This window comes from Gadus chalcogrammus, chromosome 15, assembly GCF_026213295.1.
Source record: "Gadus chalcogrammus isolate NIFS_2021 chromosome 15, NIFS_Gcha_1.0, whole genome shotgun sequence".
Classification (NCBI taxonomy): domain Eukaryota; kingdom Metazoa; phylum Chordata; class Actinopteri; order Gadiformes; family Gadidae; genus Gadus; species Gadus chalcogrammus.
In genome coordinates, this window is record NC_079426.1 from 21,917,639 (window position 1) to 21,932,638 (window position 15,000).

The 15,000-nt window shown below is 41.2% G+C and overlaps 1 protein-coding gene across 1 annotated transcript in view; it reads left to right on the top strand.

The window, feature by feature from the left end:
- Positions 1-15,000, top strand: part of LOC130404632 (pro-neuregulin-3, membrane-bound isoform) — a 285,157-nt gene that overhangs the window by 225,134 nt on the left and 45,023 nt on the right. Inside the window, exon 4 of the mRNA XM_056609478.1 lies at positions 11,996-12,069. Within this exon, the coding sequence (XP_056465453.1) occupies positions 11,996-12,069 (74 nt within the window). The remainder of the gene's footprint in view (positions 1-11,995; positions 12,070-15,000) is intronic.

The window sequence follows — 15,000 nt, forward strand, 5'->3', positions numbered from 1 at the left end:
TTTGGGGGCATAGACTTGCAAGAATCATCTGTGTAAACTGTTGTCATGTGAACACATATTATATCTACAACGCACACACTCTATCTCCCTCTGTCTTTGTCACAGACACACACCCACAAACCACTCTCAAACACACGCACACAAACAAACTCTCACTCACACACACACACACACACACACAACTACACAAGCTCTCCTGTTAGGTGAAGATGCTGACAGGCTCATTGTGGAAGGGTTGACTGTAGACCTTGGAGACAGAGTCAAAGGCAGACGCTCACTGTGCACTACAAGGCTAAAGGCTGAAGGTCTCCTATTATAGCACACAGTGAAGCATATGGCATGTTATAGTACTGGCTTTTAATGTACAGTATTTTGTTGTTGTTATTGCTCAAATTCATTTGTTGTTATTTGTATCACAGATGAGTATGAAAAAGGTAATAGTGATGTAACCTGTCAATTGATATGTGGAAAAGACCCTACTCATGGAGGCATAATGGTAGGACGAACACAGTTCATCAAGTATACACACTATTCATGTACCAGAGCACAGGCAGTAGACTAAACTATCGAAGATTAGTCTACAACCTGTATCCTGCTACCAGACCCATAAATCGTGTTACGAGCGACACTGCTGGTGGTCCTACGATGACGCCTGGGGGAGAGGGGTTGTGTACTCGTTATGTGTCATTCAAAACCCTGAAGAGAATGATATTGGATTGCTTGAGAGAATTGTGAGTGAAATGGTGCTCAGAAGGATGAGGTTGTATAAAGTCGTGAACAGTCATAAAAACAGAACAGAAGTGATGTTTTTTGCCGTGGAGCTACATAATGGGCCATGTATATCATACGCACACTTTCAGTGTCATGTCCCTTCAGTGCGCAACGTGGATTCCTGTCATCTTGACCGCCTGACATGAAACACAAACAAATAACACAACTTTACTCAACCACCGCAAAAAAAAGTAAGAGAGTAAAAAGATTTCTGCGATGGAAGGGGGAGTGATGATCAGTGGGCCGTTTCTATCTCTGTCCCACTAAGGATCACTTGTGACATATGCAGGTTGCTGACAAAGAGAAAACTCTGCCTAGCCATGCAAAGCGTACAGAGCTGTGTGTGTAAATGTCAGCACGTCTTAGCGTCTGAAACAGTCAACAGAGGACAGACCTGCCCTGGACAAGGATCAGGCAAATTAGTCAACAGAAAAATAGTCACCAGGAAACCAGATCATCTCTTAATAATCCTTTCTTCATGTTCTGTGTTTGACTCTAAATACTTCTCATTATTTAGCCAGATTATTTATATGGCTAAGCATGTATATAATTCATAATTCATTCAGATAAGAGGCAGTGTTGAGTGACTAATTACAAACCAGGCTTTCTTACTTCTGATGTTATTTGCAGTATGAGATACTTTTTAGGTTTAATCTAAGTAACACTCTCATAGGTATACGAGCTATACTAGCTTTTATTCAGTAAAGACAGTAAAATACAGTAAATATACTGTATTAGGATTTGACAGTTCACCAAATTGTCAAGCTGTCTCTTCCCTCCTCTTAGGAACTCAATCATTATTAAGGTGTCACTACAGATGGATAATCTTCTTACCAATGTGTCGCATACAGTGAATTCTGTTCAGGCTGCATCGCCTCCCACTATTCCTTGACAGAGATACAAGAGAAATCACGGAGGCTGACTATAAATGGAGGATTAGCAATAATTTGTGCTTCTCTATTTCAGACTGTAAGACCTACATGACTTTGTCCCTGGTCCTCCATTTTGTAGCACTCATTCTGTTTATTATGTCTCTCTCTCTCTCTCTCTCTCTCTCTCTCTCTCTCTCTCTCTCTCTCTCTCTCTCTCTCTCTCTCTCTCTCTCTCTCTCTCTCTCTCTCTCTCTCTCTCTCTCTCTCTCTCTCTCTCACACACACACACAAACACGCAAACACTTTCTCTTTATCTGTCTCTTTCTCTCAGTAAACAGTCTGCTCATTGACTAGACTGAGCTGTAATTGCCATTGTAATGATGCAGCATAACCCACTCATCTCACCTGCTTAATTAATACTGCCACTGCTGTCATACACAAAACTCCCACAAATCCAATCACATAAATGCATGCACAGTGCACACACAAACACACACACACACACACACACACACACACACACACACACACACACACACACACACACACACACACACACACACACACACACACCACACACACACACACACACACACACACACACACCCTAACCCCTCCCCCCCCAGCCTGGACGTAGCTTCCCTCTTCACTGTAAACATGGCCCTGTCAAATTGAGAGGGTGCACTGAAGTGCACAATGAGAGTCACAAAAACACCCTCACAAACACACATACACACTCCCACTCGCTCTGTCTCGCTCTTTGTGACATCGCTCTTCCCTTCTGCCGTATTTCTTTCCCTATCTGTCTCTCTCACTTTCCCTATGTCTGTCCATCTCCCTCCCCCCCCCCCTCCAATCTTCTGTCTTCCTCACTCTTTCTAAGTCCTTCAAACATCACTCCATCCTCCTCAGATTTGAAATACATGCTATACAAAATAAAAACCTTTCCTTAAAAAAATAACACAAGAAATGCTTGTGAACTCATAGTACCTTTGCGACCCTTCGACACATTGAAAATGTAAATGTTCTATTCTGTCTTCCAATAGATGCTCCTGTAGTGGAGACTCCACTACATATTTCAGAATACTTCATCTTTTTTTTTTTATGTTCTTTTGGTTTATTTTGTGTGTTTGTTGGAGATATTGTTCTGTTTTTCTTTATGCCTTGTGATAGAATGCATAATGTGTGGCCTTGTGCAGTTCAAAGACGTGGGAGGAGACACAACAATATGCAGCAATGATGTAGCTCACATTTGTGGCTGTTCTCTGCTTATGCTCCAAGGTGATTTATTGATTTTTCCTTGTTTTCTTGTTCTTGAGCAAAATATGGTGAAGTACTAGGCAAAGCTCCTTATTAACTAGGTAATGAAAATATAGTTATAATTCCTTATCTTATTGTTCCCATGTATGTGGCCAATAGCAAGCCACAGAACAAATTGGACAGTAATTACTAATTGAACCAATCCGACAACGTCTCTATGTCCCCGGACCTTTCTCTGGGAGAAAAAATCTGAGCAGCGGCAGAGGACAAGAAGAGTGATACTTATTTGACACCAGAGTTTGCCTCGAAAGACTGCTTGTCCGAAAACTGCAAAGTTATAAATACGACTAACAGAAAGTTATATTTACGAAGCAAAACAATCACGAAGCTTGTCAGAGAGGTGAATGCTCGTCTGAGGGAGATTTAGATTAATTGGTAGGTGGGCTCCGAAAAAAATCGTAAAAATAACAATATTTTACCCTGAACAAATACGTAAACGAAAACAAAATCATATTTACTGTTCTTGACCGAACCAGTGAATGCATTGGTCAGAAAACAGTTAATATCATTATTATTTAATTACAAATGCAGAGTTCTCCAAGAATGGGCTGGGGAGATGAGCACCCCTGTCTCCCACTGAGATGAGCCTCAATGGTGAAGCGATTACACTGCGGTACAGGGCGTAGCATTCATCTGTCGTTTTGGTCATATTGTATAAACTATCCAATAGCCACTGGGCTTTTGTTTGATGTCTACAGGCACTTTAGAGGTCCATCATTCAGCGGGAGCGAGCATGCGGTACTGTGATCAATGTTTAAGATTAGGCTCCTCACAGTGCCAGTGGCTGGACATCTGATGGGCTGATAGCTGCAATGTCAAATCAGACGGGCTGCGGCTCATCTGTGCTGTCAACGCGGCCGCTCAAGTTCATTTCTGCTCGGCATTCATGAGGAAACAGAATAGTGAAGCCTCAGTGGATTATCCCTGATGACAGATAGAACGCAACACTCAGGCCCACTGTTTAGTTTGTGCTGTTTTAACATTTTCATTAACAAAATGTACACCTTACCATGGTTTCAACCAAGGCATTTGTCATCACGACGGTTCTCCGACCTTGTGAAGGAACAGATTATTTTCATGGTAGAATGCCTCGCTGTAATGTACAACATGAGCGGAGATCATTACCACGATTAAACTAGAAAGCATTTTGCGCCATGCAGTATGTAGAGTAGTCTATTTGGAGAGCAGCCGGCTAGTCTTTCCTTGATTTTGCAGTCTCTCTTGTGACACTTTCTGTGGATAAAAATATCCATTGCATGCGCTACTTGAAAAGAAACTCACACACATGCACATGAAAGGGAACTTCTCATGGAGTGTAAATGACAGAGTCAGCTATACGTGTGCATGTGGGGCTAGATTAAATCACTACCAATATACCTTTTTGTTGCTTTGTTTATTTTTGAATAATTTTTGTTGTACCGATCCGCTGTTTTATTTTATATGGTCCTGTTTGTCCATCAAACATGTCTGGTTTATTATTGTGGAGGAGAGTGACCCAATCAACCGATTGTCATACTGTTGCTTTATTCGGTTGTATTTATTATTTGAAATTGATTCACTATTATTACAACCCTAACTCTGTATCTAACAATTATACACAGGTATTACACAGGGAGTTCTAAACCGCTTAGAACCTCATCCTAAAATGTAAAGGTACTTGAACAGTCAGTTTAAAAAGGTTAAAAATCCATATTTGATTATAGCACTTTGTTTGTTACAAGGTTAATCGATTGAGCTCACTCTCTGTATGTATGCATGTATGTTTATGTGTCTATATGTATGAATGAATGTATTTATGTGTTATGTGTGTATGTTTGTATGCATGTATTTATGTATGTATGTATGTGTGTACTTTTGTATGTTGTTTATCTGTATGTGTGTTTAAGGTATCTATTAAGTGATATAACTGAGGTCTATTTCATTTTTATTCCACATTGACCATGTCTTCAAGCTATGTCCGGTACTTTAATTTACCCATTATATATACAAGCAGAATTCTGAATGTGACATAGCTTCACTATTTAGGTTGTTACAAATAGCGGTTCCTTCACCTCACAAGAGCAAAGCCAGAAGCACAGGAACAGCAGAACCACTGCTGAGGCCATTTTGAATTGTACATTACGCTAATGCAATGTGATAAGTATGAGCGGTCTGGTTGAGACAGGTGTTTTTGGCCAGAAAGGCTGTTTTGAGATTTCATATTGTTGATAGTGAATGCACTCAAAAGCAAAGTAATGCTAATGAGATGCCATGTTTACAGTTTTAGGCACTTTACAGGGCGCATCCCAAGGCTGTCATTCTTGTCTTTCACTTTCATTTCAGGCGAGTGCCTTCTAAACATCAACGTTGTTTGCATGTCCTTGTACTAAGGACACAACAAAACAGTTTTTCAAGGAACTGCTTTCCGTTTCAGTCAGTGGACATGTAAATGTGGGATCCAAACCTCTTATCAGTTACCACTCAAGGGTAGGGAATGGAATATTTATGATCATTCTTTTTGCTTCCCTCTGAAACACATGTATATGTGGTTTGCTTGCAAACATCCAAGCGACTGATAGTATTTATAACGTCAGGGTTCTTCCACTACTCAAATGGAAATTGAATTCTAACTGACTGTTTAGCTTTTTAACATATTTTCTCTTTAATAAGCAACTATCAACTGCTAGACAGTTCCTTATTAAAAGTGTTTGATTCTAACACTTATTCTCTTCTTTTCCACTGACACATTGAAGGGCTTCTGCACTTTTTCGCTTTAAGGTGTAAACAAAACGTGAAACACAAATGGACTAGAATATTATTTAAGCATTATTTAAGGGGAATTAAAGCAGCTAATCATGTTAAGCAGTAGAAATGTGATCCCAAAAGCAAGGCACTGGAATGAAAAAAAACAGTAATTTTAACCTCAAGTATATGAAGCGAAATGTAATCTTCACCTGTAATCTTTCTCGCCCTAGAACCAGATCAGGGGCAGGCCAGTGACCGTTAAGCATAGATCTGAATATTCAAAGGGGACTTTAAATAGACAAGAGAAAGGCCAGACAGGACACATTGGTTTATTCATATTTGTATTTATCTGAAGGACACTTTGCTTTAGGTCAAATTGACCTATAAGGTTTACAGTTTCAAACTGTCTTCTGTATATGATGAAGAATATACTGCTGGGCTTTTAAATACAATGTTTGAGGCATAACAAAAATGATCATATTTATCTGTACATATATATGTATATAGGTACATCGCAGGTAAACTTTGACACAGAAGATCGTCATAGAAGTTCTTGAGTTTCACATTTAGAAAATAAAAGAAAGTGAGAGAAAGGAATAACATGTGCTTGGGCTTGAACAATAAACATGAGCCTCCTCCAGCCATCCTGATGAGAGCTGATAACACTGGCCTAGGACTGATCCTTTAGAGAGGACCGCGGCAGGGGAGTCAACCAGGCAGTGACTGCTCGCCACAAGTAAAGATAATGGGTCATTTAAATCGATCATAGTAACTACTCCCCCCCTTTTAACATTCAGATGAAACCAAACGATAACCTCTGCAGCTCTTTGGCGGCACTAAGAACAAACCAGCCCTATCAAACTGACTTGGAGGAGAGGAGTGAGCAAGAGATAAGCGCTGTGAGCTGGCGTGTGAAGTGCTAATATGCAGAATAAGATGCGGGCACCACGAGAAAGGGCTGAGCAAGATAACGGTGAAGAATTACAAATGTTATCTCTACTTTAATGCATTTTTAACGGCGTATCCAGATCTATTTACAGACAATACATCGATAGCATCTGCTTCTGACGTTACTCATGTGTTTACTGGGAAATGAAGAGAGTTGAGAATAGAGTTAAGATGCTAATTCAGTAAGAAGCTCGTGAAAGAAACCCCTCGCTGCTCCGCAGCAGGATTCTGATCCTGAGCCTGTTTACTGTTCCACATGTGGGCGCTGGTTAAATCTTGAGTGAGGCTGAATGTAGGGCCTGTGACGTCTTTCTGCTGCACTCTCCATTGGCTTACATACATATACTTGACGGCAGGAAGGATCTTGACAGAAAACACGCCTGTGACTGCTGAGTTTCTGCGCTCTACACCTGCTCATTACGATCCGGGCACATGATGTCTTCCTCTGGCCTCCAGAAAGATGCCCCCCCCCCCTCCCCACCCATGCCTGCCCCCTTCCCTGGTCCTCTCACCATCTTGCTGTCTGCTTTGGAGCTTTGCTATAAGAGATAACTTGTGGGATGAGATGGAGGAAGAGGAGCAGGCAACTCAAGGTGACTTTCACCATTTAAGAGCTCCGTGTTTGGAGGGCAACTGCCAGGAGAGGCTGTGAATTATTAACTAAATCCCCCCCCCCCCCCTACACACACACACACACACACACAAGGAAATAAAGCAAAAGCAATGCAAAAATACACACACACCCTCACACAATCACATAACAACTGCTTTTTCTTCTTCTTCTACCGTTCACACACATACATCAACACACCCCCACCCCTTCCTTAAGGTGCCCCACTTCTCAGAAGCAGCCTGCGACTGCGACAGGCTGCGACACAGCGTCCCAGATTCATTTCAATCATTCTGGAACTGATAGAAATGGAGAGATTCCTGCAATAATTGATGAAAACATGCCTGGGCGAGGGACAGGTAAAATTAGGGTCACATTGGACAATTTTAAGAAAAATATTTTAGTTCTCGCACAGGATATTGAAGTGTAGACATCTTCAGGTAATCAAGCTAATACTTTTGAAGATATTGCTTATTGAAGATAAAGGTGTTGCAAACAGGATTTACGAGAAATCAGGGCTTAAACTTTTACAAAGCATTTTCATACTTTGGCAAGGCAGAATACCCAATATTTTCAATGCTCTCATGTTGATCCTAACCTTGAACATTGATATTCAGAAGATAAGTTAAAAAAAAAAATACTAAGGAAGAATTGTTACAGCTACTGTAAAGTGCTCCAACAGTTAGGAAGAAAAAGTTTGACTATAACGTTTTGTACATTACAGTGAGGCAGAGTGGGAAACAAGCACATCAATTTACTGTCTTATATAAGCTAACAGGCCTACAACAGGATGACACTACCAAGATGCCATTATAATTCTATCATATTTTAGTTTATTCAAATGCAAAATGAAATAAAGTCGTCAAACTAAGCTCAGGGGTCCTTTGAAGTTTAGGAAGTCAATTGATTTGGTTTTCTGCATGTGTGATTAGAGTTGCCTTAGAGCAGCAAGAGTAGCTCTTAAACCTGAACGGACATATTGGATTGCAGTAGGATTTCATGTATCATACGAGGTGATTGGATGAGCAACCACGGTAACTGAAGCACTCAATATATACTCATTACTTAAGCTCTAAGTGTAATTACAAATGTATGATGAAAGAAGATCAATTACGCGGGCATTCCATCAGTAGTAGCCTGCTGCCTTGATGCAACTGTTCATTATCTTTCATTATTGGTTCCTTGACTGAGAGTAGGAGGGAGACACAACCAAAACAAAAGAGATCTAATTCAGCCTTCCGTTAGACAGGGAGTATCCTGTGTCAACGAGACATTGTGAAGCCAGGTAATTGGCTGGAGGTTTGAGATTGGAATGTTTGGCCACAAGATGATTTGACTGAATCCCTGGAGAGCTCTACATACATCAGAGACAATTGCTTGCTATTTTACCTACTGAATGACAATTTGAAAACAGTTTGATAAGAAATATTTGTAATAATGTATTGCCTTCATCTTGGTGGCACATTCAGTGATTTAATGTATCCCTGTGAAAATATTTGCCCAGTGAGAATGTTAAGTGAAAGGCATGACAATGATAAGAATAAAAGTAATTTTCAATATTTGTTGTAGATGCAATTTGTTTACAAGCAAGAGCAGGTTTGGAATCCTGGCTAGACAAGAGGCAACTTAAATACATGGAATGCACCCCAGAATGAAAACAAAGGGAATGGTGACCCAAACCTCAAACCCTTGGTTTGCATTGTGGAGGACTCCCTCTATAGGTCAAAAACATGCTATTGTATGTATAAACTCTCATATTCTACAACACAAAACAAAATTAAGCTTTCTTTATTGGTAAACGTGATTAATTGGTAACTTGATTGTATTCAATTAATGGATATGCTCTCGATGCATGCATGCATAAATACATGTTCAGCTTCAGAATGACACACAGCCCTACCTTTTATTCATTGGGCTTCACACACGCTTGCAATCAACCATGTCCCAGGTTTGCTAATTATTTCAGCACCCAACTGTGTTTTAGCCAGCAGTTAACTTACATAGTCTGAACTTTTTTTTTTAATGGCAATGGGTCAGGTTGTTTGAGGCTCTGTATCATGTGGCATCTGGTGACTGTGTGGTAGTCATTCATTTTGTGCAATACAATGTACTGTCCTTCCGATTTTCACATAAATATTAACACAGGAAAACATATTTTTTCTCCCCCAGCTGAAGACCATGGCTCTAAGTCACTTAACAGTTGAACTTGCATTGGTGCTAACAGAAAGAGAGGCCGGAAGAGAATGTTCTCCTTATCCGTCAAATGGCTCATCATTCTGACTATTGACACAGTTATGAGATGATTGTTATCACAAGTGGAAGCTCAACTATTTGTTGTAAATCTATTATTTTGCCCATACGATTTTTCTTTTGTGTACCGAGTAGGTTCTTAATTTCCATGGAAACTAGGGACAGTTTGTTTCATACACTGTCCTTTTTCAAGCAGATTTTGATTGTATTTATTTTACAGTCAATTTATGATAATTAATCATGTATTTTTGTCACATCAAATATGTACTATTTTAGAGGAGGTAGGAACTCAGAGGTTGGGTGAGGACTTGCATCTTCATGCCCGCCCCCTGGTTCCAATGCTAACAACACAACCGTTGTTCATGGTTAATTGGTGTAAAGGCTGTGTTTAGATGGTTTTATTTTAAAATACAATGGTCGGTGAGGAAAAGGGCTCATAATGTGAACACTGTTGGACCACCCTGTCACACTTTGACCAATGGCTTGCGGTATATTTTCTGTTAACAACCCATTGAGACGGTGTCCCTGTGTGGCTGCAGTGTGTTAAATTGGTCTAAATGGCCGGTCCTGCCAGCGTAGGGGAGATGTTTTTCGTGTCGCCAATATTCTGTCGGAAATTGCTTAATTATTTTATCCCTATCCCATTTTTACTATACATTATTGGATTGTTGAAGATGATGAATGTTGACGATCTTTCAACAGCATACCAAGCCTAGTTACACTGAAACAACTGGAAATCTGGATAATTCATAGATTTTCTGTCAGTTAGTTTTATTTTTGTTTGGCTTGGGCTGCATTTTCCATAAAGCTTTCTTCTTTGTAGGCTATGATCTAGGTAGGATTAAGTCTGATATGGACGTGTTCCTGTTTAATTTTGATGGTCCCCATGGTCAATTTGCCTAGCCAGTGTTCTGACTTCATGGGTTTGTGTTCATGGGCTGTATGACTTGCATACACATGTACAGTATTTTACATTTTTTGTTTGCTCTCCCATGACCTTTCTAAACATGGTTAGGATCTACATAGCTAATTGTGCACGCACACGTACACACGCACTCATTTTCACCAGTAGGCTAACTCACACGCGCAGACACACACAAACACACACACACACACACACACACACACACACACACACACACACACACACACACACACACACACACACACACACACACACACACACACACACACACACACACACACTCACACACACACTCACACTCACACTCTGTTTACGTCTTGCACACGCAGAAACACAGACATTTTCCATTGAATTACTGGCATGTGATGATTAGAAATGGGAACATATTTATGTCACACTTCATCTTCTGAGTCGATAAAAATTACCAGATGATTTTTTGGGGATGGCTTTTATCTATAACATCTCATATATTCCCATAGGGAACAACATTCTCTGCTCAGTGTTCTGTGTGTGTGCGTTTGCGTTTGCGTGTGCATGTGCATGTGTGTGTTTGTGGCTTGTAATCTATTCCCCATTTAAACTTGAGAAGTCCAAGCTAGGATCCAAAAAATAACCCTGAATCAGGCAATCATGCCACTGTGCAAGGCAAAGCAGGCAATCTTTGTTTAGTGATTTGCAAAGAAGACAATGAGACAGATACCACATGTGCTCGTACATATGTTGTTCTTAAACACACCGTGGTCCAAAATAGAAAGGTTGTGTAAGACTGCAGTTAGCCTTTGACTCTTCGGTTTCATGTTGTTTTCTGGAAGAACATGTTGTTTATTCTCTCTCTCTCTCTCTCTCTCTCTCTCTCTCTCTCTCTCTCTCTCTCTCTCTCTCTCTCTCTCTCTCTCTCTCTCTCTCTCTCTCTCTCTCTGTCTCTCTCCGTTAGTGTCTCTCTCCATTAGTGTCTCTATCCTTTAGTGTCTGTCACCACTGTGTCTTCAAGCAGCTGAGCCCTCTTGTGATGTGTGATGCATTTTCACTGTGTTTTTGTGTGTGTGTGTGTGTGTGTGTGTGTGTGTGTGTGTGTGTGTGTGTGTGTGTGTGTGTGTGTGTGTATGTGTGTGTGTGTGTGTGTGTGTGTGTGTGTGTGTGTGTGTGTGTGTGTGTGTGTGTGTGTGTGTGTGTGTGTGTGTGTGTGTGCGGCACACCCATGTCTGATAGAATAGGGCTTCTGGCGGTGCACTCTCTCTATATTTGGTGTAGAACCCCTGAGCGAGTGGTAGGTGCAGGTCCCCTCTCATGGGCAATTCAGAAATAAAAAAGGGCATTTTAAGGGTTAGAAGGGCGGACCTGGGGGAAGAGAGAGAGAGACACCTGGCAGAGGGCCGGCGGACAGAGACGACAAACACAGGAGTAGTGTGGACATTGAGATGTTTGTTTGTTTGTGCAGAGGTGGACCGGTATACCTTCACCCAGCTGGTTGGGGGGATGTCATCCTGTCTTTCTGTTTGTCTGTCTATTATGTGTAAGCGACATAGCTCATGAACTGACCCTCTTTCCCCTACACCTTCTGTTCCCCCCCAACAGATGTAGAGAAGGATACCAGGGCATCCGCTGCGACCAGTTCCTCCCCAAGACCGATTCCATCCTGGCCGACCCAAGTAAGCTTGCTCCATGAATCCACCAACATGTATTTATTGTTCGGGGATACTTTGTGTGAATTGTGACCACCGTCGTCGTACATCATTCCCGTCAAATTAACGCACATGTCGTATTTCCCCGGAGAGGCTAGTTTTAACACTACACCACTGCGATATCAAGGTGTTGTGTGTGTGTGTGTGTGTGTGTGTGTGTGTGTGTGTGTGTGTGTGTGCGTGCGTGCGTGCGTGCGTGCGTGCATGCATGCGTGCGTGCGTGCGTGCGTGTGTGTGTGTGTGTGTGTGTGAGACCCAAGCGGCATCACTCCAATAGTAACCACGGGCTCACTGCATTGAAAAGGTCACGGACTAGGGGACGAGATGAAATGAGGCCGACCCAGTCATTCGGCTCCTCTATGTGTGAGCCATAACATTAGAAGTCATTATTTTCCACTGACCTTTCTGCGACCGTGTGTTCACCGATTCCTGGCCAGAAGTTAATTCTAAAGGTCAACATGCTGTTCTAAGTAGGTTGTTATCCCTTCTCCTCCCCAACTGCATTCAGATGTATAAAACTCAACTCCCAATGAGCTGTCAGGTTCTACATATACATGAATATGGAAAAAATTGTAAAACAATTCAATCATGCCCTGTCTACTGCAACTGACATGTATAAGTTAGGTTTTAAAATCGATACTTTGAAAGAACGGTTTGCTCACAAAAGTGTTGATTAGCACATTGCAAGATCAATTAGGAACATGAAATATAATCAAGGGGTAGACAATTTATTTTAGAAGAATATTTGTCAATAAATCAAACGCTCTGACAAAATAAAGAAAGAAATCCAATACCAATGAACCCAAATAAGAGCCCCAGCTACCTGTTCACCCCCTGCTCGTGCACTCATTGCACTGACCGAAGACTTCCACCCGGGTAGACAGACCTATTGCTATAGCTGGCGAGCTAGTCACATGTTTGGGGGAGTGGCTTCAGAGAGGAGCCTGAAGAGAGGGATGTTTTGGGTTGGAAACATAGATATATATATTAACTAGATGCCCTACGGTGGCGTCTAGAACGTCACCATAGGCCGCCATCTTACCACAGTAAAGCTTTCTGGTGGAATCTGTTGTAGCGGACGTAAATCAGTGATCTGCACAAACGCTAATTTACAAACGGTTTGGTTTCTTGCAAACTTTTGCTTTTTCTGAGTTTTATATATTGATTTAACATAAATAACATGAATACCTTGTGCATGTGTGTATTTATTGCACCTATCAGTTCTGTTTAATGTTCATTTCATATGAAAACACATGGTTATATATAATTACATAAATACATCTCTGTACAGGGTGGGGATTTCAACATGCAGCCTTTCTTGATGTATATTTGTAAAGGGAAATCTTGTACCTATTTTAGAACATTATTCTATTTTTCTTAGAACCTAACAATTATTCATAAGTATGTACTGTCATAACTTGCTGATTCCAAAATACTTTTAAACATTTAAAGTTTTCTTAGTGGAAGCATATTCATGGTACGATCTAACAGAGAGTGTGCTATTTTAATTGCCTATAGAAAGAGGATAATGTGCCTGTAGAATAATGTGCCTGTAGAATTCAAACCCAAACGTAAAACCGATTCCGCACAAAAGATAAGATAACACAAAACATTATTAATATCATATCACAACGTAGACAGAATCGCAATATTCCAAAAAGTCCCTATCCATATCGTATCGGTTCTCATAAATCATTGTTCATGAGTTGTGTGAGGTCCCTGACAAATACCGTCCCTGTTTATCACAGTGAGCCCTTTCAATTGGATTTGAGTCTGTCTCAGGGTTACACTTTGCACACAATTAACAAAAAGTCTCAATGCATTGTTTACCCTATCCTTTAAAAGAAAAAGGACGGCACAGGGATTTTATCGCTCGTACACAGCCCTCTATCCGCTTGAATCATTTGCAATACTGCCGATGCTTTGCCACTTGAACTACTCTTCCTATCTGATAAACATGTTCCGTGGTTGGTGGACGGCATGTCATTACCACCAAGGGGGACACCCAGGAAGCGCCCATACATTTATATTGGCTGAATGGTCTTTATCACGCCTCACCTCCACTAACAACTATCCCTAGTATCAGTGCCTCATTATGTACTGTTCCCCGCCTGCTTGAATGGAGCTGAAGGGACGATGGCATTTGGACCAATCACATGAGGGTATGACAGAGGGCACATCGCACCTCGAAAAAGCTCTATCCCTGTTTGAAAGAATCAATTATCAAATTGTTCATACGTCCTTCCTTTGTTTTCCTGCACACATACTGCATCGATACACACACACACACACACACACACACACACACACACACACACAACACACACCCCACTCTACACCTCACAAACATACACACAAAACACAAACCACTCTACACCTGACACACATACACACAACACTACACTGTGCAAACTACCACAACGATACGGCACACGTGCACCACTCTACATCCCATTTTACACCCCAAATGTACCACGCACACACTTAACAAATTCTACACCGAACACACACATAAACACACATAAACACACACACACACACACACACACACACACACACACACACACACACACACACACACACACACACACACACACACACACACACACACACACACACACACACAGATATCACCACTAATCGACATCACATTTTAAAACACAGATTTAGACCACAAACCAAAACTCTGTAATACACACCACTTTAAACATCACACACACACACCAACACACACACGCAAACACACACACACACACACACACACACACACACACACACACACACACACACACACACACACACACACACACACACACACACACACACACACACACACACACACACACACCCACAAATCCACACTACACACCCATTTACACCCACATACACACAAACAAC